The 27,642-nt window shown below is 48.7% G+C and overlaps 1 protein-coding gene across 4 annotated transcripts; it reads left to right on the forward strand.

Moving 5' to 3' along the window:
• Positions 1 to 4,313: 4,313 nt before the first annotated feature.
• Positions 4,314 to 26,971, forward strand: PIGZ (phosphatidylinositol glycan anchor biosynthesis class Z). Of its 4 annotated transcripts, none has more exons than XR_006609209.1 (5): positions 4,314 to 4,374; positions 8,288 to 8,413; positions 21,861 to 22,069; positions 23,518 to 25,219; positions 26,796 to 26,971. XR_006609209.1 is itself a non-coding variant. In XM_013052628.2 (5 exons), exons 4-5 carry the CDS (start codon positions 21,952 to 21,954, stop codon positions 25,083 to 25,085), a joined length of 1,686 nt encoding a protein of 561 aa, XP_012908082.1. In that variant the 5' UTR covers positions 4,314 to 4,374; positions 8,288 to 8,413; positions 15,113 to 15,176; positions 21,861 to 21,951; the 3' UTR covers positions 25,086 to 26,971. The 4 variants fall into 4 exon arrangements, 3 of the variants coding, with proteins under 3 accessions (XP_012908082.1, XP_012908080.1, XP_012908081.1); XM_013052628.2 differs by adding an exon at positions 15,113 to 15,176 and having other exon boundaries at positions 23,518 to 26,971; XM_013052626.2 differs by having other exon boundaries at positions 21,858 to 22,069; positions 23,518 to 26,971.
• Positions 26,972 to 27,642: the final 671 nt, after the last annotated feature.

The following is a 27,642-nucleotide window of genomic DNA, read 5'->3' on the forward strand; positions in this document are numbered from 1 at the left end:
AAATTCCAGGGGAAAGAAAAGTGTAGTGATAGAAATCAGATAAGTGGTTGTCTGAGGCCAGCAAAGAGAGCGTTGACTGCAAAGAGGCAGAAGGGAATTTTCTGGGGGTAATGGAAACATGCTATATCTTTTTTTTTTTTTGAGATTTTATTTATTTATTTGAGAGAGCATGAGAGGGGAGCGGGTCAGAGGGAGAAGCAGACTCCCAGCAGAGCAGGGAGCCTGATGCAGGACTCCATCCTGGGACTTCAGGATCATGACCTGAGCTGAAGGCAGTCACTTAACCAAGGGGACCGGGAAACGTGCTGTATTTTGAACTCCGACAGTGGTTAGCCTGATGTGTTCGTCCGCCAAAATTTATAGGACGGCATACAGTATGTAAAATTTCTGGTATTTACCGTATGTAAATAATATCTCAATAAAGTAGGGTTATTGTTTGTTTTTTTAATGAGAGAGCTGCTGTGAGGCATGAAGGAGAACACAGGTGAAGGGATTCTGCTAAATACCTTCCCAAATGAATTTGATTTGAGAAAGGAGAGAGGCTCTCATGTTTCTGCCGGGTCAGCCTCAACCGGGAGGTTGAGTGGAACATTCCCCCCGCTAGGGGGCAGTGTCGCCCCACCGCGCGTCCACAGTCCCCGGCGCCCGCAGTGGCACCGAGACCCCCGGGACGCGCCGAGCTCCGCCCGGTAGCCCCCGGGTGCGGGCCTTTTTTCCCCGCGGGGGGCCGGAGAAGTGGTACCCGCGCGGCGTCCTGCGCCGATGGGGGCTGCGTGCCACGGCCCCACGCCCTCCTCCCAACCCCCTGCGGCCCAGCGGCCGGCTCGCAGTCCCGCACCCGCATGCTCTGCTCGGCCACCTCCGAGGGCCTGGCATCCCGACAGAGGAGCCCCGGCTCCCGGGCACACGATGACCGCCCCCCCTCCAGCCCCGGCTGTCGGGCAACGTGGGGCCAGCCCTCTGGCCCCGACTGGCGGAATGCATTAGAGGGTAGCGGCGCCCGCCAGGGACTGCTTCCAGGGTGGAAGGCGCTGCAGCTGGCGACTGCGGGGACCCAGCTGCGTTCCGGGAGAATCGCCCCGGCCTCTCTGGCGCCGCTTCTGCGACAAGGCCCGCAGAAAGACGCCGAAGCGCCTCTTTCCTCCCGGACCTTCTTCCTCTCAGAGCAGGTCCTCAGAGCCTTAGCCAATCCCCACCCACGCAGAACTCCGAAACTGTCGTTTTGAAGGACAGAGGAAGTATGGCCTAGAGACGTTTTGTTGAACTGTTCCTCGAGCTAATAAGGCGGCCCCCAGGCGTGGCGCGCCAAGTAGGGGGCTGCTAGGGGCATGGGCTGGAATGCGGGGAGGGGAGAGCTCAACCACTGCCCCGCGTGCCAAGGCCCCGGGGACACCCGGACCCTCCGTAATCACTCTCCCTCCCCGTGGCCGCAACCCACCACGGGACCTCAGGGGACGCACTTGGGCGGCCCCGCCCGCCGGCGCACTTGTCTCCAGCCCTCTCCTCTCCGTCTGGCGCACTGCGTGGTGCGCCTAGTTTCCCGAACCCCGCAGAGCCGCAGCTGCGTTGAGGACACACCGCACCCCTCCGGCCCTCTGGTCGGGGTGTCTCCGGGCCCACCCCCAGTGCAGGCACTGGGGGACTGTCGACGCCAGCGCCGCAGGTGCAGCCCAGAGGCCGCGCGCGGGTGAGTCGGCCCGGGCGGCTCCAGCAGAGTTGATGGGGATCAGGGAAGTAGGAGGGCAAGGCAGGGAGGACGGGCAGTTGCTTCCCTTCCCACTTTTGCTAGTTTCCAGGACATGAGCAGATGCTCCAGACTGGTGAGGCGGTCAGTTTCCCCCAGACCCGGGACTGCGGGCTCTGAGCACTGACCGGACCCAGCCTAGGGGAGACAGGAGCCTGTCCGTGACGCCTTCTCGAGAAAGCGAGGTGAGGCCGTGAGTATACTTTATTTAGAGCGCTAGCCTGGGACCCAGACAGAGGCCTAGGCTTGACTCCTCTCCTGGTAGGAGCTGTTGTTCTTTGGTAGTTCTGCAACTTTACAGAGCCTCACTTTCCTCATCTATAAAATGGGAATATCGTGCTACCTCCCAGGGTCCCCGTGAGGACAAACCCAAAAGACGCTGCAAAGTGCTCAGCACTCAGTCTGTGAAGCACAGAAAGATCTGCATTAATTCAGGCGAGAAGACTCTCCACTTCCGGTCCTGCCGGGTGCACTTCGGGTCATGCCTGCCCTTTCACAGACTGGGAGGATGGGCTCTTTGCCCCGGAGTCGCATGCGCGCAGGGACAAGGGCAAAAGCTTGTAGTCCAGGAGGCTCAGGTAGCCCTGAGAGTGAGCACCTACTGCTCTGGTTGGTGTCGGTCTGGACCTTCGCGGGGGAGGGGGATGGCGAACATACTCTGTGGCAAAAATGGCTGCGGTTTTCCTTAAGGGGGACATCCTTCACCGTTACTTCTGAACGTCATTCTTCACCCTCAGACACTTAGGCCTCATAAAACCGGGAACCAGTGTCACAATTATTAACACCCAGAAATTCCCCATACAGAGCAGAGTTCCCGTTTTGCAGATGGGAGTCCTGCGGTCACAGGTTGTTCATGAATACATGCCAGTCAGTGGGGATCCCTTAGTGCCTTCCACGCTCCCGCAGGTGTGTTCCGTGCCCTGTGTAGCATTCTCTCTTAATGAAAGGATAAACACGGGTTCCTTTGGCCAACCTGGGGAAGAAGGAAGCCAGAGTCAGGCTTCCCTAGGCGTCCAGGGTGGGGTGCCCTGCAGGGCTTACTGGGGCCTTCAGGGTCGATATGAGGATGAAATCGACGCCGAACAGGCAAACGGACTCAGGACAGCCGCTCTTGCCCTATGCCCTTGCGATGGGCTTTAGAGTTTGGACAAGATCTTGGCCTTGAGGAACACGGTCCTTGCGCGTCTTATCTGAAGATGCCTTTGGCTTTTGGGCTGGGGCCGCCTCCTCCGACACTCCCTGTCCTGCTGTCTTTAAAACCTGTTCGAAATGCTGGGTCCCCAGAAGGGGTGGAACCGTGGGATCCCCCCGCCCCACCCCGTAAAGCGGCGCCCCAGAGCTTTGTTGAGAAAGTCTGAGTTTGAAGGTAAGGACATTCCTTGGCTTTAGAAGAAGCCACCACACCATGGCTGCCGTTGTGGACCACGCTCGCTCACAGCTGTGTCCCCAGGGCCGAGCAGTGGGCGCGGGAGAGAGATGGGGCACCGAGAGCCGGCCCCGCCCTCTGACTCAGCGAGAAAGGCTAGTGTCTCTGCACACCCGCAGCTCTCCGGAGCCGCGCGGTCTCCCTTCCCGTCCTCTCGCCCCACTGAAGCGATCTCGTCAGCAGCTTCCCCGCCACCCCCGCTCCCGGAGCAGTGGTTTCCGCTTCAGAGTACCCCTGCCACCGAGATGGTCTCTCCCTAATGCCCGCCTTCACACAACCCCCCCGCACACGCGCTGGGATGCCCCTCGTCTGTGGTTATCAGCGCCGGCTTCCCGGCCCCGCAATTAGAGCTCCGTGGCCCCGGGCGCTGTCCCTTTATTCTAGAACCTGCTGTTCCACTGCCCTCCTGGAGACAGTCACTTTGCCCCCATCTCCCCCAACCCTCCCTTCATCCCCGTCCTGGAGAGGGCCACACAGCTGAGGCCGCAGGACTGGATCTCCACGCGGGTAGTTTAGCGTGCTCCTGGGCAGGCATGAGCAGCCTCGTATCCTGATTGGGTTTAGGTGAGTAGTGGCCACACCCCGTGTGTGGTTGGCTCCTCCCCCTTGAACACCTGGTGGAAGGGACCAGTCCTGCAGCCTCGCCTCCGCCGGGGGAGCCGCAGTGGAGCCGCACCCTGGTCTTTCTGGAGAACTTACCGCACTTGTTAAGTTCAGTGTCCTGCTGCGTGGTCAGCTCCTCTGGGGACCTCCGACTCTGTCCTTGACCTCCGCCCCACAGTAAGCACACCGGGTCGATTCTAGGGGCTGAGATGTGTACCAGCAGATCCCAGACCTGGAGGAATCTCAACCAGAAGAGGCTGAGAAGCAATCAGACAGAGCCAAGGGTCTGCACCCTTGTCCTGAAGTACAGGACTCTGTGGAAATGAGATTGGGGAGGGCTTCTGGGGGATCTCAGCAGTTGAAGCAAAATGAATAATGAAAGAAACCACTGTTGTGTTTTGTTTTTTAGGATCTTATTTATCAGAGCAAGCAGCAGAGGGAGAAGGAGAAGCAGACACCTCGCTGAACAGGGAGCCCCATGTTGGACTGGATCCCAGGATCCCAGGATCATGACCTGAGCTGAAGGCAGATGCTTAACTGACTGAGCCACCCAGGCATCCCTATGTTTGTTTTTTCATGTTGTCTTCACAACAGCTCTGAGGTAGGTACTATTGTTAACTTCATTTTTGTCATGAACAAGTGACAGCAAGGATTTGAAACTGGGCCTAGGACTCCAAAGAGGGTTTTAACCTTTATATTATAAGCATATCTGGCCAAGGAAGCAAGGTGAGCAGAGGCACTGGGGTGAGAAGGCAGGACAGAAGGGGTTAACTACAGAAGGACATAATGTTTCTGGAGTGCCAAGTTCTGCACCCACAGGGGTGAGAGTGGGGCTGGTGGGGACTGGTGGGCCTTGTAAGCCATTACCAGTTGGTAAAGTATGCCACTCCTGATTGTGGGGTCGTGAGTTCAGTGAGTTTGAGCCCCACTTTGGGTGTAGAGATGATAGGGAAGAAGGGAGGGAGGGGGGCAGGAAAGAAGTGAGGAAAGAAAATCAGTATCACTTAGTGAAGGGGTGAAGAAGGAAGATGACCCCTGGATTTCTGGACTGAATAACTGGGCAAACGGTCATTCCCTCCCTGCTGTAGGGGATGAGGGCAGGGCTGGTTGTCGGGAAAGTGATGAGTTCTGGTTGGCTTCCCTGTGTTTGATGTGGGAGCAGAAGCCTATCAGGCAGTGGCTCCAAGATCCAGGCTCCAGGCTCAAACAGACTGGGTCCAGCGCCTACCTTCCTGAACCTACTAGTTCTGTCTCACTGGGCAAGAAACTTGATTTCTTTAAACCTGTTAATTCATCCATAAGATAGCAACAGTAATAGAATTTTAGGGTTGGGATAAAATGAGAATAAAAGGAGACAATGTGCGGTGTCTGGGAAAAAATACATATAGAAAAATGGCAACTCTCTTATCATTGTTATTATTTATTATCAGTAAATCTGAAGCTCAGAGAAGAAGCAATTTCAGAAGTCATCAAATGGAAGTTGAAACCAGGAGAGTAAATGAGATAATCCAAAAAGAGTGTAGAGGCTGAGAAGGGTAGAAGTTGAACACCAGGAGCCCTGGCATTTCAGGGGTAGACAGAGGAAGAACAGCATAAAAACAAATGGTTATAGAAGAAGGAGGAAAGCCACCAGAGCTTGGTGCCGAGGAAGCCATATGTAGGAGCCACACAGCTGACTGATCCTCTGTCTTCTTCCTCCTCCCTAACAGAACCTGATGTTGTCAGGGTCAGCATGTTCTGGATTCTGTGTGTCTCAGAGAAGGTAGCCCACAGCCCCAGCTCGAAACCAGCAGCACAGTTGCCCCTGGTTATCCCATTGCCCTTGCCAGTGAAGGTTTATGGAGTGTATTTGATCCCTTTCTGGTCAATGGGGCCTGGTGGAAAGTCTATTGAAGAGCTTCTAGAAGATTTCTTTGATTTAAAAAAAAAAAAAATGCCCATGAAGACGACAACCACAAGGAGATATCATTTTACACTCACTAAGATGACTAGAATCAAAGTCAGATAACATCACATGTTGGCCAGGATTTGGAGAATTTAGAACCCTTATGCATTGCTGATGGGACCATAAAAAGGAACAGACGCTTGGAAAACAATCTTGCAGTTCCTCAAACAATTAAACGTAGGGTTACCATATGACCCAGCATAGGTATAATACCTAGGAAAATGAATAAATTAGGTCCCACAGAAACTTACACACAGATATTTATAGTGGCGTTATTTGTAATAGACAAAAGGTGAAAACAACTCAAATGTTCATTGACAGATGAATGGATACACAAAGTATGCTATATACAAGCAGTGGAATTGTATATAGCCGTAAAAGCAGATAAGTACTGACACAGGCTATAGCATGAATGAACTCTGAAAACATCATTTTATTTTTTTTTTTAAGATTTTATTTATTTATTTGACAGAGAGAGAGATCACAAGTAGGCAGAGAAGCAGGCAGAGAGAGAAGAGGAAGCAGGATCCCTGCTGAGCAGAGCCCAATGTGGGGCTCGATCCCAGGACTCTGAGATCATGACCTGAGCCGAAGGCAGCGGCTTAACCCGCTGAGCCACCCAGGCGCCCCTGAAAACATCATTTTAAGTGAGAGAAGCAAACCACAAAAGGCCACATACTGTATGATTCTAGTGATGAAAGTCCAGAATAGGGAAATCTGGGAGATAGGGAAATTGGGAGAGAAAGTAGGTAGCACTTGCTTAGGGCTGAGGTGGTGGCAGGGGAATGGGATTGAATCAATGGTATGCATTTTCTTCTTGAGGTGATCAGAATGTTCTAAAATTGACCAGAGGTGGGGCGCCTGGGTGACTCAGTGGGTTGAGCCTCTGCCTTCGGCTCAGGTCATGATGTCAGGGTTCTGGGATTGAGCCCCGCATCGGGCTTTCTGCTCAGCAGGGAGCTTGCTTCTCCCCCTCTCTCTGCCTGCCTCTCTGCCTACTTGTGAGCTCCCTCTCTGTCAAATGATAAAAATGTTTAAAAAAAAAAAAAAAGATAAAAATTGACCGGAGGCAATGGTCGCACAAATATGTGAAGATACTAAAGCTATTGAGTTGAACACTTTCATTTATTTATTCGAGGAAGAGAGAGAGAGGATAGGGACAAGCAGATTCTGTGCTGAGTACAGAGCCCCATGTGGGACTCACTCCCACAACCCTAACATCAAGACCTGAGCCAAAATCAAGAGTCAGACTTAATGGACCAGCCACCCAGGCACCCCTGAATTGAACACTTTAATTGAGTGAATGAATTATTATATTCACTATATCTGAATAAAATATTCATTATATCTGAATAAAACTGTTGCAAAAGAAGCAACAATAAAAGTGATACACGAGGAATCTATAGACTTCTCTCAGTGTTGTCATGTCTGGATGGAATGGCGGAGACAAACTGTCTTGCTACCAGCCTGAGGACCATGTCCACACAAAGAGGCAGAAACCACAAGGGTCACTGGAAAGTAGCAAAGGAGCCCCACTGGCACCAAGCTTTGGTGGTCTTGTCATATGATGTAATGAATTGTTAAAGCCTGTGTGAATCAAAGTTTTTGTTGTTGATATTGTCTCCAAACAACTGGAATCACCATGGGATTTAATATAGGGAAGTAGTTGCTTATGAACCTTGGGAGCTTCTGGATGGTCAAGATCTTGACTTCCAGAACACTGCAAGACTGACCCTCCATAGGAGCTGCTGCCTCTGTGGCTCTGTTAGGAGAAGGCGACACAGGAGGCCAGCACCGGAACTGCTGACTTCCAGAGCACAGTGCTGTGTTTGTGATGCAAGAGTTGGTCAGCCTAGGCCAAACCACCCCAGCTGCCTGCCAGCACCCACACAGCTGGTGAATTAACAAGGAACACTACATCAAAAAACTTATCCATCAGGGCACCGGGGTGGCTCACTTGGTTAAGGGTCTGCCTTCAGCTCAGATCATGATCCTAAGGTCCTGGGATGGAGCCCTGAGTCAGGCTTCCTGCTAGGCAGGGAGTCTGCTGCTCCCTCTCCCTCTGCCTGCCGCTTCCACTGCTTGTGCTCTCTCTCTCCCTCTCTTTCTCTGTCAGGTAAATAAATAAAATCTTTTAAAAAAGAGAGAAAGAAAGGAATAAAACTTACCCATCGCCTTGACCTTACTTGCCAGAAGAAAAACAAAAGGAGGAAGGAAAGCTTTTACTTGGCTTCTATGTCCCAGATGTCTCCCTTCTAATGACCAAATTTTCTGCTCCTTATTTCTGCTTCCATCTCAGACCTTCTCTCCCGCATCATTTTTCCTTCTGCCTAATATATATATTATGTCCTTTGGAATGTTCTGAGAGTCTGCTTGTGGAGATCTTTCAGTTTTGATTTGCCAGAAAATATCCTTGTTTTGCCAAAAAGTTTTGGACATGGAAGGTAGACTGCTAGTTGTTGTCTTCATTTTCTTTTTTTTCCCCATGCATGTATGTCTGTCTGTCTGTTCTTGTGGGAGGCAGGGGAGCATGTGTCTGGACCCTTTCATGGTTCTCCTTCCCCCACAGGGTGGACCCAATTGTGGGCTGGGACCTGGGGCCCAGCAGGTCCTGAAGAAGGGTGACGAGGGGCCCTTCAATGTGGAGGCACTGGATGAAATCAGAATGAGACACAGGGTCAAGATGGAAAAGCAGGTGAGTGCAGGATGGTTTCGCTGGTGTGGTAAAGCTCGGGGACTGAGAAGCTCTAGAAGGCTGTGGGGACAAACACCGGAGGGGTTTGGGGAGGCTGTGCTGCTCAGAGCCATGGCCCAGAGCATCCACTACCCAGGAGACCTACGCAGAGCCCAGGTGTCCCCTGCTGCCAGTGCCAAGTTACTTTCTCTTAGCGTAAGAAAGTCCTCATGCTTGAGGGCTTGCTACCTACAGCCACCTCTGGTACCAAATGACCAGAGTTCAGTATGAGAAATAGAAGCCAGCAGAAAAAGAATTTATATACAGGAACTAAAAATTGTGGGGCATTGGGAGAAGGAGTTGTCATTTGGGCCTCTAGGGGAGACTCTGAACCCCCAGAAGTAACTCATGAGAGGGACCACCATGCATGTGACAGTCGGGCAGATGTAAAGGCTCCCTTGGAACTCAGTCATATTTAGTTGCTGAGAATCAGGACACCGCGCTAACTGCAGCTGTGTCTCTGTCCCTACAAAGCTGGGGACAGACACTGGAAAGCTGCTGCAGGAAAAACTCCATATCCCCATAACCTTGTTTGCCCAGAGAAGACAAGGCCAACTGCAGAAATATGCTTGTCTCACATCTGCTTTCCTGGTTCTTTTTTTTTTTTTTTTTTTAAGATTTTATTTATCTATTAGAGAGTAAGCAAGTGAGCAGAGGGAGAGGGAGAAGCAGGCTCCCCGCTGAGCGGGCAGCCTGACATGACAGGGGTACTTGATCCCAAGACCCCAGGATCATCACTCGAGCCAAAGGCAGATGCTTAACCAACTGAACCACCCAGGCACCCCTGCTTTCTCTATTCTTAAAACCTAATTTGTATAACCCAACTTCCAGGGGATCTACAAAAGGCAGCTTTTTGTTTCAGGCAGACTCCTGACTGCCTTTTGTGGTATAGGAAGGCACTGCAGAAGGTGACGGGAATTGCGCAAGGGCTCCCTGTTGTCAAATGGCATATGCAAGGTGGGGGCCTGAAGTGGTCATTGGGTTTGACAATTGGAAAAGCAAGGAGGCTCTTGAGGGCTGTGTCAGCGCAGTGGAGATGGGCAGAGCCAATGAGACATGAGGAGCGAATTCGGCGAACATGGATGTTTTAAGGAATCCTTTGCAGGGCCATTGAGAGAGGGATAGCGGATTGAGGGCGGCTCAACTTCAGAGAGAGTTTGGGTTCGTTGTTTTTCTAGGAATGGTGGAGAATCAAACATGCTTATGATGAAGGGAAGGTGCCAACTGAAGAGAACAGAGGGAGCAAGGATGGGGAGATTGTGGCTGGTAGGAGGGGGCGCTTACAATGTGGAAAGATGCTCATGATATTGTGCTAAGCAACAGAAGCATATAAAACAAACACTGTGTGGTTCCTTTCCTCTTTTTCTAAAAATTATTTTTTATTAACATATAATGTATTATTAGCCCCAGGGGTACAGGTCTGTGAATCGCCAGGTTTACACACTTCACAGCACTCACCAGAGCACATACCCTCCCCAGTGCCGTCACCCAGCAACCCTATCCCTACCCCACCCACCCTGCAACCCTCAGTTTGTTTGGTGAGATTAAGAGTCTCTTATGGTTTGTCTCCCTCCCGATCCCATCTGGTTTCATTTTTTCCTTCCCTACCCTCCAGACCCCCCGCCCTATCTCTCAGATTCCTCATATCAGAGAGATCATAAGATAATTGCCTTTCCTCTTTAAAAGTATATTAGAGGCACTAAAAGGCCTCACTGAATTGTCAAACAGCCCCCAGAGAGACCAAACTCAATCCCATGGTTGCTAGACGCAGCTCTGAGAAGTAGCAGGCCGGCCACAGGCGTGGGTGTGGGCAGAGCCGGTGAGTAGAGGTCGGCTTCTGCCATCCCAGCCAGTCCCTCTCTTACCTTGTCCCTACTCTGGCTTGTTCTGTAGGCCTTATGTTCAGGTCATTATCCCAAAGGTCCCCTGATCACCCACTGTCCCGTACATGGAGGAGCAGCCTCCCGGCAGTTCTAGAAACAGCTTCAGAGGCCTTGACATGGCATTTTCCCATCCCATCTACCTTCAGTAATTGTGAAGACACCCAAATTTCCCGTAGGCGTTTGGAGACCACATCCTGAAAAAGCACCACTGTGACTGCAGCACGGTCCTCTCACGTTTCCTGTTTCCTCTCAGATAATGACCACAAGATTCTCTGACCAAGGCTGACTCCTGAGTGCATGACTTCCTTGAAAACTACCTGACATAGTTTAAACTAACTTAGCTTTTCACAACCCCCATCTTATCTCTCAGCGTGATTATTTCTTATGCCAACCCTTCTCTTTACAAATAAATGTGAAATAATAATTCATATATAATCTATCTGATGTCATTATTGTATATGCATTCTGAGCCTGGGACCATTTCTAATCATTATCGGGGCCCAGGCTTGGGTGGTTCTTTTGTTCTTGTGGGAGGGGTAGTACCTGATCATGTGAATTCAGGCTAAAAAGCTAGACTGAAGGTAGGCTTGTGGTCACACCTTCTCTGGGGAGAACCTGTGCCCTCCCTAATCTGATTAGCATTAGATTCCAAGAAAGGCAGTTCTTCTTGCATTCCTCTGTATTATTTGTACAAAACCTATTATAATAAATGTAATAATATGTGGGCTGAACAAAAGATAAGGAATGCTAAGTCACCAGAGCAGGGGCCTAGAGAGGCCTGCAGAGCCTTGAAGCCAGACCTGGACTCGGGACATATGCACAACTGAGTGCATATGAGCATGGGTTTTTGTGATCTCTCAGAACCGGCAGGATGGAAGATAAATCCTAAAGCCCACGAGAGAGAAGCCTGACAGGAGATTCTCTCTAAAAACGGGGACTCCAGAGGACTACATTCTCAGTATAAAGGGAACCTAGGAATAAACTGTTCCATCCCCAGAGGACTGTAAGAAAACTTGCCTTCTTTGGATCTCTAGGCTAATCGAATCAGGGTGCAGGTAGGGCAATCTGTTTCTGGGATTGTAACCACAAACCTGCCCTCATAGAGATTTTTAGCCTGAATTCACATGATTAGGCACTTGCTTCTCTGAAAACAGAAACAAAACCCTGTAGCCAATAATATGATCAAAATTGGTCCCAGACTTGTGATGCCCCCAGGTACCTGACAGAAGCAAGTATAAATCCTTTTCAGTGGAATTCAGAAATTTGCCTTCATCCCTGGCCTCAAATAATTCCCACAGGTTATATCCAAGGAGTAAATGAAAGAAAATAATTTAGTAAATATAGAAGTAAACAGGGCATGATGAGTGAGAACCAGCAGAAACAGCACAGCAGATTCAGACCTAAAAAACTTTAGATGTTGAAATTATCAGATCTAGTATAACAAATAAATATGCTTAATGTAACATAAAAATAAAAGAGCCTTGAAAATATGACAAAAGAGAAACAAATGTGGAAAAAAATCGAACAACTCATAGGAAAGAAAAATATAAAATTGAAAGGTAAAACTCAATAGTTTTTTTTTTTTAAGATTTTATTTATTTATTTGACAGACAGACGTCACAAGTAGGTAGAGGGGCAGGCAGGGAGAGAGAGGAGGAAGCAGGCTCCCCGCCAAGCAGAGAGCTCAATGTGGGGCTCGATCCCAGGACCATGGGATCATGACCTGAGCCGAAGGCAAAGGCTTTAACACACTGAGCCACCCAGGTGCCCCTCAATAGGTTTTTTTTTAAGAAAAAGATTTTATTTATTTGAGAGAAGAGAGAGAGCATGTGCACGAGTTGGGGGAAGAGCAGAGGTGGAGAGAGAAGCAGACTCCCCGCTAAACAGGGAGCCCGAGGCAGAGTTAGATCCCAGGACCCTTAACCATCTGAGCCACCCAGGCACTTCTCAATAGGTTTAACAGCTGGTTAAATACAGCTGAAAGGATGATTAGGGATGTGGAAGATAGAGCAGAAGAAATTAGTTGAAAGACCAGACAGACAAAGATATAGAAAATACAAAAGTAGAAGTTAAAATGACATGGAAGATAGACCAACAAGGTCTACCGTACATTTAATCATACTTCCAGAGGGAGAATAAAGAAAGAAGAAAAAAGAGGTAATATTTGGAAAAAATTAAAAAAGGAAGATATACTATCTATAGATGGAAAAGGACCCTTATCCACAGAGTCAAGAAGCCAAAAACGTTTTCAATTATGCTAAAAAGAAATGCACACCCAGGGGTGCCTGGGTGGCTCAGTGGGTTAAAACCTATGCCTTCAGTTCAGGTCATGATCTCAGGGTCCTCGGATTGAGCCCCATATCGGGCTCCCTGGGATCCTGCTTCCTCCTCTCTCTCTGCCTGCCTCTCTGCCTACTTGTGATCTCAGTCTGTCAAATAAATAAATAAAATCTTTTTAAAAAGAAGAAATGCACACCCTGAATCATAACGTAGTGAAAGCACAGAACATAATGTATTAAATATTACAGTACTGGCCACCACCGGCAGCCCCCAGGGCACCCCATCCCTGGAGGAATTGCTATCAAAAGGCGATACCAAGAACACTGAGGAGGAGCTAGAGGAAGCCCTTTTGGAGAGATTGTGGAGACTATCAGATGTTCCCAGAAAGTCTCCCATCTGGGGCTGGAGCCCCTTTTGATCTGTCTGTCTTTGTGGCTCAGAAACCAGATATTCCATGGCAGCCCTATGGGTTGGGATACCTCCTTCACGATCCCCGTTCTCCCTCTTGTTCTTGAGACAGAGAAGTTGCAAATGGAGCAGCAGCAGCTACAGCAGTGGCAAATACTTTGTAGGGCCTCACATAGGGTTCTCAGGAGGCATGCCAAGGGCTCAACCTCCAATTCCTGGAAAGATCTAGATTGTTACTCTGTGACTTGTCTTGGTGGGACAAGTTTGAAAATTCAACAGTGTTGGAACTGTTGATTATTTGGAGTTGTCTTCTTCCTTTTTCTTTTTTTAAATGCTGGTACATTGATCTCTCTACACATGCCATGGAGAATTCTCCCCAGTGTCTCCCGGAGACTCTCAACTTGCAACTGTGCCCTCCACACTGTCCCATTTCTTCTGCTTTCACTCTGATACCAGAGTGCAGTAATGCGGATGGTTACGCCAGCTCTGGCCATCCCACCCCTTTTGCCAAATCCCTCGTGATGGGAGAATCTTCTCTCTCTCCCACTGAGGCATAGGGACTGATGCTCCTGGGAAGTATGTGCCGCTGGCCATTTTTGTGTTTGAGCATGGAGATGTTGGGAAGGGACATAAACATGGTATGAAATAAAGAAGGCATTACAGCTATAGTTGAAAAGCAGCTGCTGTGAATTTCTGTGTTGGAAAGGAGGAAGGGCTGGCAACAGCTTTAACCACAGGGTGGAGACCATGGAGGACAGAGCAGGAGCTCATTTTCTTGCCCATTTTGGCTACTAGAGACCTGTGTGTGTGTGTGTGCATATGTCTAAAACAGAAAAAAGGGCTCGGTTTTTGTGGTTTTTTAAAATTAATTAATTAATTAATTAATTAATTTGACAGAGAGAGATCACAAGTAGGCAGAGAGGCAGGCAGAGAGAGAGAGAGAGGAGGAAGCAGGCTCCCCACCGAGCAGAGAGCCTGATGCGGGGCTCGATCCCAGGACCCTGGGATCATAGACCTGAGCTGAAGGCAGAGGCCTTAACCCACTGAGCCACCCAGGCACCCCTTGGTTTTTGTGTTTAAATATTAAAAGTGATTCCAACGGAAAAAATTTAAAAATAAATATTAAAATGTTATACTAGTATATACTAAATAACAGAAAGCTCATGTAAGTATATTAATATCAGAGAAAATATTTTAGGGACAAAAAATGAGAGATAAAAAGATAACTGTATAGGGATGCCTGGGTGGCTCAGTCAGTTAAACATCTGATTCTTAATATTTCAATTTAGGTTGTGATCTCAGTGTTGTGAGATCGAGCCCATGCTCAGCGGGGAGTTTGCTTGAGATTCTCCATCTCCCTTGTCTCTCCCAACACCCTCCCCAGCACATGCACTCTTTCTCTAAAATAAATAAATCTTTAAGAAAAGGTTAGGGGCACCTGGTTGGCTCAGTGGGTTAAGCCTCTGCCTTCGGCTCAGGTCATGGTCTCAGGGTCCTGGGATCGAGCCCCGAGTTGGGCTCTCTGCTCAGCAGGGAGCCTGCTTCCTCCTCTCTCTCTGCCTGCCTCTCTGCCTACTTGTGATCTCTCTCTCTCTGTGTCAAATAAATAAATAAAATCTTTTTTAAAAAGATACATTAAAAAAATAACTGTATAATGATAAAATGTTCAATTTTCCAATAAGGTACAACAGTTCTAAACTTTTATAAAAACAATGACATAGCTTTAAAAATGAGCAAAAATGACAAAATCACAAGGAAAATTAGAAAAGCTCACTACCACATTGGCTCTTTCAACACACATTTCTGTGATGTGTAGAATAAGCCATGGAAAATTATTAAGGATATAAAAGTTTTGAGCAACACAAGAAACTTGATCTAAAGAACAGGTGTGGAACTCTGTCTCCAGTAACTAGAGGATATATAGTGTTCTCCAGCATCCATGAAATGTCTGCAAAAATGGACCCTTACATATTAAATGTTAGAGGTGGGGAGGGATGAATAGCGCACAAAGGATGTTTAGGGCAGTGAAAATGCTCTCTACAATACTATAGTGGTGGATACGTCATCATACATTTGTTCAAACCTATAGAATATTCAACATCAAGAGTGAACTGTGATGTAAACTGAGGACTTCAGGTGATGACAATGACAAGGTGGGTCCATCAGTTATGACAAATGTTTCGCTCTGGTGGGGAATGTTGATAATGCAGGGGGTGCTATGCATGTGTTGGGGGAGGGGGATATATGGGAAACCTCTATAACCTTCCTCTCAATTTTGCAGTGAACATAACACTGCTATAAAAAATAACTTCTTAATAAAAAAATTAAGTTCTTCAACCATAAAGCATTAATCAAAGGAGAAATTACAATGAAATTTTTACCAACAAGGGTCCTTGGGGTCTCTGAGCAATAGAAATTTATTAGAGGCCAAAAGGAAGTTCCAGGCAAGGCTGTTATGGGGGTTTATGCTCCAGCACCAGGAAGACAGCACAAAGGAAAGTGTTCTTCTGCCAGCTCTCCAGACAAAAGCAGGGGGAAGTTCTTAAAGAGATTGTGACAGGAAAGGAGTGACATCGGAGTGTGCAGGGTGGAGAGAGACACAGGAAGTCGTGTGTGCAGACACAGTGAATAGGACATGCTTCCTTAGGCATTGGATGTCTCATTAATATGAGATATGAGGTTTTAGTATTATAATGAGGGGAAAGGTCAGTGACAGGCCAGCGCTGGGGTCCACCCTAGCGCAGACTAGTTTGAACCCTTCCTTTTATAGGCATCCTACTTTGCATTATTGCAAGATATGCTAGTCAAGAGGCAGAGGGTTTCCACTATCAAGGAACACTAGATTTCCTGGTCAGGACTAAGGGGATCCCAGTCCAGTCCCTTCTCTGTCTCAGGATTAGAAAATCTTGATAACCAAAGGTGATGAAAATATGGAAATATTATATAGTATAGCTTGTGGGATGCAAGTGATACAGTATTTATTTTTTTTTTAAAGATTTCATTTATTTATTTATTTCAGAGAGAAACAGGGAGAGAGAACACAAGAGGAGAGAAGGTCAGAGGGAGAAGCAGACTCCCTGTGGCGCTGGGAGCCCGATGGGGACTCCATCCCAGGACTCCCTCCGGGATCATGACCTGAGCTGAAGGCAGTTGCTTAACCAACTGAGCCACCCAGGATCCCTTAACACAGTATTTAAAGAAAAATGTATTATCCTAAATATTTCTCATAGAAAAGGGGTTCAAATATTAATGAGCTGAAAAGTTAAAGGCTCAAAATGAATGAGCTAAGCATCCATATCAAACGGATATGGAAAATAATCTTCCAAAATAATCTTCCAAAAAAATAATCTTCCAAAAAAAGTAAACAGAATGAAAAAATAAAGATAAGAAAAATTAGGGTGCCTGGGTGGCTCAGTCATTAAGCATCTGCCTTTGGCTCAGGCCATGATCTCAGGGTCCCGGGATTGAACTCTGCATCAGACTCCCTGCTCAGTGGGAAGCCTGCTTCTCCTTCTCCCACTCCCCCTGCTTGTGTTCCCTCTCTTCTGTCAAATAAATAAATAAAATCTTTTAAAAGAAGAAAAAATTACTTTTTTAAAACAAGGTTTTATTTTTTTATTTGACACAGGGAGAGAGAGATCACAAGTAGGCAGAGAGGTAGGCAGAGAGGGAGGAGGAAGCAGGCTCCCCGCCGAGCAGAGGGCCCGAGGTGGGGCTCCATCCCAGGACCTCGGGATCATGACCCGAGCTGAAGGCAGAGACTTTAAACCACTGAGCCACCCAGATACCCCAAAAAAGAAAAATTAATTTAAAAGGAGATGAAAGGGAAAAAAAAAAGAGCGAGGAACAAAACCAGAAGTCCGTTTTTCAAAAAGATTAATAAAGTTGACAAAATGTTGGTGAAAAGGATCAAGAAACAAAAAGAAAGCATAAGAAACCAACATTATAGGACTAGAAATGAGTTAAGAATTCAAGCCACAGTTTGGAAAAGGGTATTTCTCATGCAGCCAATATAAAGAATATATAAAGAATTCCAACACATAGTAAGAAAAAATGGTCAGAAGGAATTCCATGGAAGCACCAAAAATGTTCCACAAGCATTTGAAAAAGTGTTGGACCACGTTAGTGATCAGGGAAATGCATGTAAATAGCCCCAAGATTCACAGAATCAAGCTGTTAGACAATCCCAAGCATATTGAAGCAGTGGGTACTGTAATGTCTGCTGGCTGGTGGGACCTCTGAGGACCACTGAGCATTGTTTAATGAAGTTAAAAGTATGCATGCCCAAGACCCAGGGATCCCATTTCTAGGTATGTAGTTCAGAGAAGTCTTGTATAAGAGTGTATTTATAGCTGCATGCTTAGGAATAGAAAAATGTGTCAACACCTGGAGATGCTCTTGCAGATAAAAACAGTCCAAAGGGTAAATTAATTTTAGTATACCCACCCAGTGGAATACCACAGAGCAATGAGGACGGACTGCAGCTGCTGGGAACAGCATGAATCCCCCCACTAGAATCTTGAGTAAAAGACACAAGTCACTGGTAGGTTACATGAAGAATTATCGCATTGATCCAAAATTCAAACACAGAGGGGCATCTGGGTGGCACATTCGATTACATGTCCCTCTCTGGGTTTCAGCTCAGGGTGTGAGCTTGGGTGGGGAGATGGAGGCCCTCATCGGGCTCCACACTTAGTGTGGAGTTTGCTTGAGACTCTATCCCTCTGCCCCTACCCTTACTCTCTATCTCAAATAAATAAATAAATAAATCTTGTATTTTTTAAAAAAGATTTTATTATTTATTTATTTGTCAGAGAGAGAGAGAAAGTGTGAGAGTAAGTATAAGCCAGGGGAGAAGCAGATGCCCCACTGAGCAGGGAGTGCGGCACTCGATACCAGGACCCTGGGGTCATGACCTGAGCTGAAAGCAGATGCTCAACTGACTGAGCCACCCAGGTGCCCCAAACAAACAAATCTTTAAGAAAAATAAATAATAAAATTCAAACACAGTTATAAACCCCAGATTATTTAGGGGGTGGTGGTCAGTTTTTTGTGTGAGCTTGACTAAGTGATAGTCCCCAGTTAATCACACACCTGCTGCTGTTGAAGGTATGTTGTAGGTGCGATGACAGTCCACCATCAGCTGACTTTAAATAAGGGAGGTTATTCTAGATAACCTGTGTAGACCTGACAGAATCAGTGGAAAGGTTTTTAGAATGAACCAAGGTGTTCCTGAATAAGAAATTTCTCTCTGTGGCCTGCAGCTTCTCCTGCCCCAGAGAGACCTGCCCTTCCTGATGCCCTAGAGATTTCAGATTTGCCTAGCCAGCTCCCCAAATGCATAACCCAATTCCTTGAGATTGATCTTAATGTATATCTCCTCTATATACATTATGTACTTAATGTATATGTATATATCTGTCTGCCTGAACGATACAGACAAATAGACTTTATTTAGCGATACAGACAAATAGACTTTATTTACCGCAAGTGGTTCTAGAGGAACAGAATCTCCTGACTTTTATGAATAGAGGTTTTGTGTTTTCTGGAATTGGTTCTCTAGACTGATAAGATTTAAAGGCACTAATGACTCTATTTCAAGTGATAAAGAGAACACTGGTAGTCCATGGAGTGACGTGGCATTAGAGATAGCCCAGAAGGTTTTGGGTGACAGTGTATGTGATGTCTTTGCTGAGCTTCCAATTCCCAGCTCAAGGTCTTCAAAAAATGACCTTTGTGTGCCCCGAAAGAGACCCTTCTCTCCTGTTATTTGCAGGGCTGAAATGGCCGAAAACCAAACCCATAATTTCATCCTGTGAGCTGTTCAATTACAGTGCACTTTGAATCCCAGCCTGGAAGGAAAGTTAAAGTGAGGGCATGTGAGCTGGCAGAGGGGCAAACCCCTGGCTCCAGGGGTTCCCAACAGGCCAGTTCAGCCACTGAGAGGCAAGTGGTGGTGAGACAGGAAAGGAATTGATTTCAGGAAGGCCAATATGGGAAGACAGTGGACTCTGCAAGTGGGTGGTAAAGGTCAGGTCTATCATTGTCTTGGGGTCACTCACATGGGGCTTGCTGGCCCAGGGCCATCCTTATTGCTTGAAGGGGTAGGTTTGGTCCTCCCTCCCCCCCTCCCTGGGGTGCTTTGCTGGCAGGGTCTTTTGCCCAAGTTAAGAGATAAGCTGGAGGGCGCCTGGGTGGCTCAGTTGGTTTAGTGACTGCCTTCAGCTCGGGTCATGATCCCAGAGTCCGGCGTCTGGCTGCCTGCTCCATGGGGAGTCTGCTTCTCCCTCTGACTTTCTCCCCTTTCATGCCCTCTCTCACTGTCTCTCTCACAAATAAATAAAATCTAAAAAAAAAAAAAAAAGGAGGTAAGCTGGAAAGAAGGATAAATGAAGATGTGGTCCATATATACAATGGAATATTTTTCAGCCATTAGAAGCGAAGAATGCCTACCGTTTGCATCAACAGGGGTGGAACTGGAGGGGATTATGCTAAGTGAAGTAAGTCAAGCAGAGAAAGACAATTATCATAAGGTTTCACTCAGATGTGGAACATAAGAAATAGCATGGAGGATCATAGGGGAAGGGAAGGAAATCCAAAAGGGGAGAAATCAGAGAGGGAGATGAACCATGAGAGACTGCAGATCCCGAGAAACAATCTGGGCATTTCAGCAGGGAGGGGGTGGGGAGGTGGGGTAACAGGGCGATGGGTATTAAGGAGGGCACGTGTTGTGATGAGCAGTGGGTGTTATATGCAACTAATGAATTGTTGAACACTGCATCGAAAACTAATTATGTACTATACGGTGGCTAACTGAACATAAAAAAAAAAAAAAAGAAGAAGAATTTGATCAGTGATGAAGTACAGGCTAAGGTCAAAACAGAGGAAACTGAAGTTCTTTTTCGGGCATTGCCTGGGGCGGAATGGAATCCTTGCTTGCATCCCAGCACCAAGCTTGGCCCCAACTTCTCTCTAAAAGTTGGGATACTCGTTCACTGGCTCTGGAGAAAAGGATCTGTATAATTCAGTCCAAAAGCTGGAGCAGAGATTGCAAAAGTTATCTTTCAAACTCCTCGAGGTGTTAGTAAGGATCAAGAGGCTCCTTGTCAGTCTCTACTAGATTCCTGTTCTGGCGCTTCCCTCTCTCTCCTCTCCTCTGTGAAGACATATTCCACCTGAGAACAATGGCTGTTGAAGGTCAGGCTTTAAAATACCAAAGTCAGGGGCGCCTGGGTGGTTCAGTGGGTTAAGCCACTCCCTTCGGCTCAGGTCGTGATCTCAGGGGTCCTGGGATGGAGTCCTGCATCGGGCTCTCTGCTCAGCAGGGAGCCTGCTTCCCTATCTCTCTCTGCCTGCCTCTCTGCCTACTTGTAATTTCTCTCTGTCAAATTAATAAATAAAATCTTTTAAAAAAATAAAATAAAATATCAAAGTCAGGGGTGAGGGGGCGCCTGGGATTGAGTTCTTCGTAGCGCTCTCTGCCCATCGGGGAGCCTGCTTCCTCCTCTCTCTCTGCCTACATGTGATCTCTGTCAAATAAATAAATAAAATCTTTAAAATAAAATAAAATACCGAATTCGGAAAAACAGTCACCACGTGTATCCTTGGAGGAGAATCAAACTTGTGTTTCTGTGTACCTGAGATGATACGAGGGTGCTGATGTCTGAGAAGGAGGTCCTTCATGCCACCGGCTGAGAGTCCTACTGACTTGAGTTGGGAGAGTAAAAATCCCCACAAGGAGGAAGTGTGTTCATGTGCTCAGGCTGCTGTCCCAGAATTCCACAGACTGGGTGGCTTAAGAAACAACAGAAATTTATTCCTCACATTTCTGGAGGCTGCAAGTCCAAGGTCAAGGCGCCAGCATGCTGAGAGCCCTCTTTCTGGCACAGAGCCACCCTCCCATTGTGTCATCTCAGTCTGTGGGGTCTCTTTTATAAGAACCCTAATCCCCATTCATGAGGGCTCCACCCTAAAGGCCTCACCTGTCTCACACCATCACATCAATCATTAGGATTTCAACACCTTAGTGAGGTGGGGCGCACACAGCCAGACCATAGCTGTAAGTTCTCATCACCTTCCAAAGGTAACTTTCAGGGTGTGTGAAGGTTGGAGGGAGTGACTGGAGACAGTGGGGTCAAATGTCATTTATTTTTGCAGGAAAATGGATGGAATGCATTGAGGTTGCAAAGTTCTCAGAAGAGCAAGAGGCAGGCTGCCATGGTTGCCTATAGACAGGAGCTGGTGAACAGAATGGGGCGGTGAGACCCGTATTTGGAGGCCACCCTAAATCCTATCTGCAGATGTCATACTTAGACACTTAGCAAATACGGTCGGCAAGTAACCAGGTCACTCAACAGAGGCCTTAGTTTCCCTATATGTAAAATGGAGACAGTAAAGAATGCCTGGGTGGCTCATTGGTTAAGTGTCTGCCTTCAGTTCAAGTCATGATCCCAGGGTCCTGGGATCGAGTCCCGCATCATGCTCCCCACTCAGCAGGGACTCTGCTTCTCCCTCTCCTTCTACCTTCCCCCCAGCTCGTGCTCTCTCTCTCTTTCTCTCTCTCTCTCTGAATAAAATAAATAAAAATAAAATACAAAACACAAAATAAAATAATTTAAAAAGTGGCTCCAGTAAGACCCACGGCCCCAGACTGTAGAAAGGATGATGTGAGACAGGCACGTGAGGTTCCTGGTACTTAGTGAGCATTTGTAAACATCAGCTCTTATTGTTTGTAGACCCGTTTTGAATTTGTTCAGACAACTGAACACACCTTATAACAACTTGTAACAAGGTGTATAATTCACCTTGTAACAACTAACACAGGCTATCCTCAGCAGGTGCCGGTCCATGGAACCAGAATAGTGTCTGTAGCAGACTGAGAAGCCATTCCAGACATCCGCAGGATCTTGGCAGCAGTTTGATCTGAAGATGACCCTCCGTGTGCTGTGGGCCAGCCTCAGCCTTCTCCGCCTGGTGTGGTGTCTCCTGCCACAGACAGGCTACGTACACCCAGATGAGTTCTTCCAGTCACCCGAGGTCATGGCAGGTAAGTTTCCTGCATACAGTAAAGATATGCTGTTTGCATACTCAGGGGGAGAGAGAATCTATGTCTTTGGGGTTGAGCAGTAAATCCATGAGCCTGTCTGGAATAAGAACTTGAAAGTGGGGATTTCACATCTCCTTCCTGACCAGCGACATTGACCTTCTGGACAGTACTAATGAAATGCCAGCCTCTTTGATGTTTTCCTGCTTGGACCAACAGTACCAATTATTCAGAATGAAAGTTGTTTTGGACTCCTCAGTGGAGAGATTTTAGAGTGGGGCTTCCCGGGTGCTTAGGGAAACTTATACAGGGCTGTGGTCTGAGATACTGAAACTTTTCTTTCCTGGGTTCTTCTGAGGGGTGAGGGAATCCAGGCCTGGAATGCTCACTTGTTAGAATTTATCTGCAGAGGGGTATAGAATATATCAAGAGGATGGCTGACAGGGACTATGAGGCTTTTCAGATGTTGTGGGCACATGGGTTCCTCCTCCATATGGTTCATAGTTTTGAACCTTCACATGGTTCAAAATGGCTGCTTGAGCTCCAGCCATCAAGTCTAAAATGAAGTCTTTCCAGCCACTGGAGAGGAGATGGGCATGCCTGCTCTCTCTAAGGGCATATATTTTTTAAGATTTGTTTTTTTAAGTATTCTCTACACCCAACGTAGGGCTCAAACTTACAGCCCCAAGATCAAGAGTCACATGCTCCTCCGACTGAGTGAGCCAGACACCCCTTTAAGGGCATATTTTGAATGTCACATACTTTTTGCTCATTTCCATCCCATTGGTCAGAATGTATTACATGAACACACCTAGCTGTGAAGAGAGCTGAAAAATAGTCTTTATATCTGACCAAATGCCCAAGTGAAGAGACTAAGGAAGGAAGAAAGCAATGGATACTGGGGAAACATGCAGCTGGCCCTGCCATAGGGCTCACAGCTGGATTTGTTTCTTCAGGTGAAAGGTCCAGTCTTTGCCAGTTTTTTTAACCTGAGCCAGTAAAAAACCAAAAACGGAAAAACCCAGCCAGATTGATCTGACTTTGATTTTGTTTCCTTTTCACCTTCTTCTTCTTTTTGGGGGGTGTGTGGGGGGTGATATTTATTTTAGAGGTGGGGGAGGGGCGCAGAGAGATAGAATTTCATGCAGACTCCCTGATGAGCATGGAGCCCCAAGCGGGGCTGGATCTCAGGACCCTGAGATCATGACTTAATCCAAAATCCAGAGTGGGATGCTTAACTTACTGAGCCACCCAGGCGCCCCTCCCTTTGGGTTATCGCCTACCTAACCGTCAGGTCCGCTGCAACATAAAGCAGTAACCGGCGTAAAACCCGCGGTCCCCAGAGTTCGGGGAGTGTGCACGGCACGCTGACGAGGGGGTGGGAACATCTTGGGGCTGCAACCCTTGTCTTTGAGCTTGGACCTGGCTCAGCTCCGCTTCTCTGTCCGCAGAGGACATCCTGGGCGTGGAGGCTGCGCGGCCTTGGGAATTTGACCCCAGCAGCTCTTGCCGCACGGTGCTCTTCCCGCTGCTGACCTCCGGCTCCGCCTTTTGGCTGCTCAGGCTCTGGGAGCAGTGGGGGCCGCGGCGGGGCCCGGTGAGTGGCTACGTGCTGCTGGTGGGGCCCCGACTCCTCCTCACCGCCCTCTCCTTTGCCCTGGACGTGGCCGTGTACCACCTGGCCCCTCTGTGGGGGGCGGAGCGCTGGAACGCCCTGGTCCTGCTGTCCGGCTCCTACGTCACCCTGGTCTTCTACACGAGGACCTTCTCCAACGCCATCGAGGGACTGCTCTTTGCAGGGCTGCTGGTGGTGGTGTCCCCCAGGTTGGCGTGGAGCCCCACCCACAGGAAGCCCGCCCCGGGCCCGTGGGGGCACAGCTGGCTACTGGGGGGCATCGTGGCTGCTGGCTTCTTCAACCGGCCCACGTTTCTGGCCTTTGCTCTGGTCCCACTCTTCCTCTGGAGCAGCCGCGGGGCGGCGCACTCCGGCTTCAGGTCGCTTGCGAAGGAAACACTGGCGCTGCTCCCGGGAGCGAGCCTCGTGGCGGCGGTGTTCGTGGCTGTGGACAGCTGGTATTTCTCCAGTCCCTCTAGATCCAGCACCCTCGTTCTTACGCCTGCCAACTTCTTGTACTACAACCTGGATCCTCAGAACCTGGCAAGGCATGGCACACATTTGCGGCTCACTCACCTGGCCGTCAACGGTTTCCTGCTCTTTGGGATACTGCATGCCCAGGCCCTGCAGGCGGCGTGGTTACAGCTGCAAGCCTGCCGCCGGGCCTTTGCACAGATGGGCTTCCTGAGGGCTCTGGGGCACAGGAGCCTGCTCTCTGGCCCCAGGTCTTGCCTCCTGCTCCTCTACTTCACGCCTCTGGCCCTGCTTTCTGCCTTTAGCCACCAGGAGGCTCGGTTCCTGATCCCCCTCCTAGTCCCCCTCGTCCTGCTTTGTAGTCCACAGACCCAGCCTGTGCCCTGCAAGGGCCCCCTGGTCCTCTTCAATGTCCTGGGCGCCCTCTTCTTTGGCTGCTTGCACCAGGGGGGCCTAGTGCCTGGCCTGGGGCACCTGGAGCAGGTGGTTCATGCCCCCGCATCCCCCAGCCTACCCACCCACTACACACTCCTCTTTACCCACACCTACATGCCCCCCAGGCACCTTCTCCACCTCCCAGGCCTGGGCTCGCCGGTGGAGGTGGTGGACCTGGCTGGGACTGAGGACTGGGTCCTGTGCCGAGCCCTGAACAACTTCACCAGACAACCAGCCTGCCAGGTGGCTGGTGGGCCATGGCTCTGCCGCCTCTTTGTGGTGACCCCGGGCACCGCCAGGCCTGCCATGGAGAAGTGCCACTTCCCTCTCAAGAGTGAGACGCTCCTGTTTCCCCACTTGACCCTGGAAGACCCACCAACCCTGTCTTCTCTGCTGAGTGGGGCTTGGAGGAACCATCTCAGCCTTCACATCTTGGAACTGGGGGAGAAGCCTGGCAATGTGACCAAAAAGCCACCGCCCATGAGTCGGCCATAGGTGAAGGTACCACTGCACCTTCTGTGTGGGTAGCTGGGCTGGAACAAAGCACTGATTCTCTTCCATTCCTCTCCCTTCCAGAGGTCCCACTCCTGCCTCTCCTGTGCATAGGCTTTGGCTGCTCTGCCTTCTGGGTAAGCTGGCACCCTTCTCCCCTTGAAGACCAAAGATCTGACCAGTCACAATCCTGACACCAATTTCCCCAAAGAACCTGGTGTAAGCGGTGTCTGGTGAACAGCCTCAGGTCTGTTCCTGCCCTATTCCTTCTAGCCACTGTGATATTTTGATAAGTAGTAGCACCTGGTTATGAAAAGAGAGAGATCTGCGTGCAGATGGCTTCCTCTCTCAAACCTTCCAGGATGCCTTATCTCTTCCTGTCGGATAACCCTCCGGCTTCCTAGATCACCAGGAAGGAGGCAGTGGTGATTTAGAGAGCAGGCAATTCAGATTCCAGAGACCCGAGTTCTAGTCCCTGGTCTACTTGCCACTGTCTGGCTGTGTGATCTTAAGAAAGCCCCTTCCCCTCACCTCGCCTCAGTTGCCAATCTGTACAGTGGATAAAAGTGTCTCTGAGGTGTCTGCCAGCTAACACTGTGTCATGCCTTGGTCTGCAGTGCATGTCCCCCATCTAAACAAGCATATCTGTCCCAAAGCTCTTTAAGCAGCCCTGGTGTGGCAGTGTATTTAATGGTACTCTGGGGCCTGCTGTCTCCGCATGGGGTTATTACCAAAACAAATAGTTCTAGAATTGCTCTCCTCACTCTCTTCTACTCCTGTCCCTGAGGGAGGGGGTAGGACCTTTCTGCATCTCACCCTTTAAGGATCATTCTTCCGGATTGGGGAGCCCAGATGTTCCCCGTCCTCAGCGGGCCCTAGTGGGAATGGAGAATTAGTAGCTGTCTCCACTTGGGAGCTCTCTGGTGCTCCCAGAGACTTCTTAAATGCAGTCTGGTTGCTCACTAAGCTCAAAGCCCCCATCAGAAACCGCTTCATAGGATAGAGAGCAAACCCCATGCCATGTGGGTGATGAAAGCTATCATCACAGCTCCAGGCACGGGTGCCCCCTCTAAGAGCACCCCTAACCAATCCACTGGGAATGTGAGGAGCTGCAGCACTCACCCTGTCCTCATTCTCCCTCCTCAAATCTCTACCACCTCCTGAAAATAAGAGGCACCCAGGCCACAGAAATCATTGAGCTGTAAATCAATACAGAGCTGGAGACCAAACCAACACTTGACCAAGCCTGAGCATTCTTCTAGTCCTGACTTCTGCTGGCTAAGGTTTGGGGCAGCGCAAAGCAGCGGCCCTCCCAGTCACGCTGTTCCGTGGCTGCTGCTTGTTCTTGGTGCCACACGCTCCTCCTGACTCCAACCCCAAAGACAGGCAGGGTCAGTGATATGCTAGTAAATGTTTAGCAACCATTCTTTGGGGGCACAAAAGCCCCCATGTGGAGCATTTGCCGATTTCCATGGCGTAAATACTCCCACCTGACTTGATTTCAAACTACCACAATGATGCTACTGAACTCCAAGCTGAGAGGAGATGCCAGTAGACATTGGCTCCAGCAAACTACTGGACTTTTCCCTCTTTTAAATTCTGTAGTAATTGCTCTTGTGGTTTATGTTTCTATGAACCTCTCATTTGTCTTCCTATCCCTAGTGCTTAGCGTCATCTTTGGCACACAGGAAATACTTCCTCTTTTCTTTGCAGCCAAAGATGGCTTTTCTGCCCAAGTGCCATCTTGGAGACACCTGACTCCAGGGTCCCAGACTCTTCCCCCAGTTGGATCCACAATCTCAGAATTTCCTGGAGGAATTCCAGGAAATTGGTTATAACAGTCTGTGTAGATTGTTGATGGTCTGACTTCTAATAAATTTGTCCATAAAGCGTTTGTATCTAAGTTTATGCAGCATCAAGGGAGGAATCAGAATTGCCCTGCAAGATAGCAGGATGAGTTGCTTCCCTGCTTCACTCTCTAGCAGAATTTAGGAAAGCTTGAAAAGCATGCTGGGAGATTGCCACCAGGGGTGGTGGGAAGAATCTGATGTTTCTTTAGTAATAGGCTTATGGGTGGGATGGCAAGCCGGTGACTACAATCACTGGAGTCTCCTCCAATGAAGCAGAAGTCATCTGAAATCACCTGCAGCTGAACCAGAAAGGACCAAGTTTTCTCTCTCTGCTCCGACTCCTTCTACAAAAACAGAGAGAACTTAGTTCTTACCCACTTCCATGAGAAATAAACACAGCCCCCTTCTCTTGCTTTCTTTCTTTTCTTACCAAAATGATCAGTTTGTCTAGCAGCTTCATTGCTTCCTGCCCTGCTTCCCTTTTTGTCCCTGCCAGTCTGGAAAGAGACCTCCCAGTGAGTGTGCTTGCCTGTGCTGAGGGTAGGAAGTCGGGCTGGGGACAGCTAATACTCTGCTGCTGAGATCCAGAGACAAATGAGTGGGATTGAGACCAGTGTGGCAGGAAGGCCAGAGAAGGAACAAGCTCCCCAGGCTCCTCACTACCAGCCTCAAAGGAGGATCCAGAGTTGCCTCTGATCTGGGATGAGGAT

Source organism: Mustela putorius, unplaced genomic scaffold, assembly GCF_011764305.1.
Source record: "Mustela putorius furo isolate JIRA1106 unplaced genomic scaffold, ASM1176430v1.1 tig00003834_pilon_pilon_pilon, whole genome shotgun sequence".
Classification (NCBI taxonomy): domain Eukaryota; kingdom Metazoa; phylum Chordata; class Mammalia; order Carnivora; family Mustelidae; genus Mustela; species Mustela putorius.

Bases quoted from the DNA above. Each gene is read 5' to 3' on its own strand.
- PIGZ (XM_013052628.2), top strand. From the start codon at position 21,952: ATGACCCTCCGTGTGCTGTGGGCCAGCCTCAGCCTTCTCCGCCTGGTG. The intron at 22,070-23,517 runs GTAAGTTTCCTG...CTCTGTCCGCAG, and splicing joins GTCACCCGAGGTCATGGCAG to AGGACATCCTGGGCGTGGAG.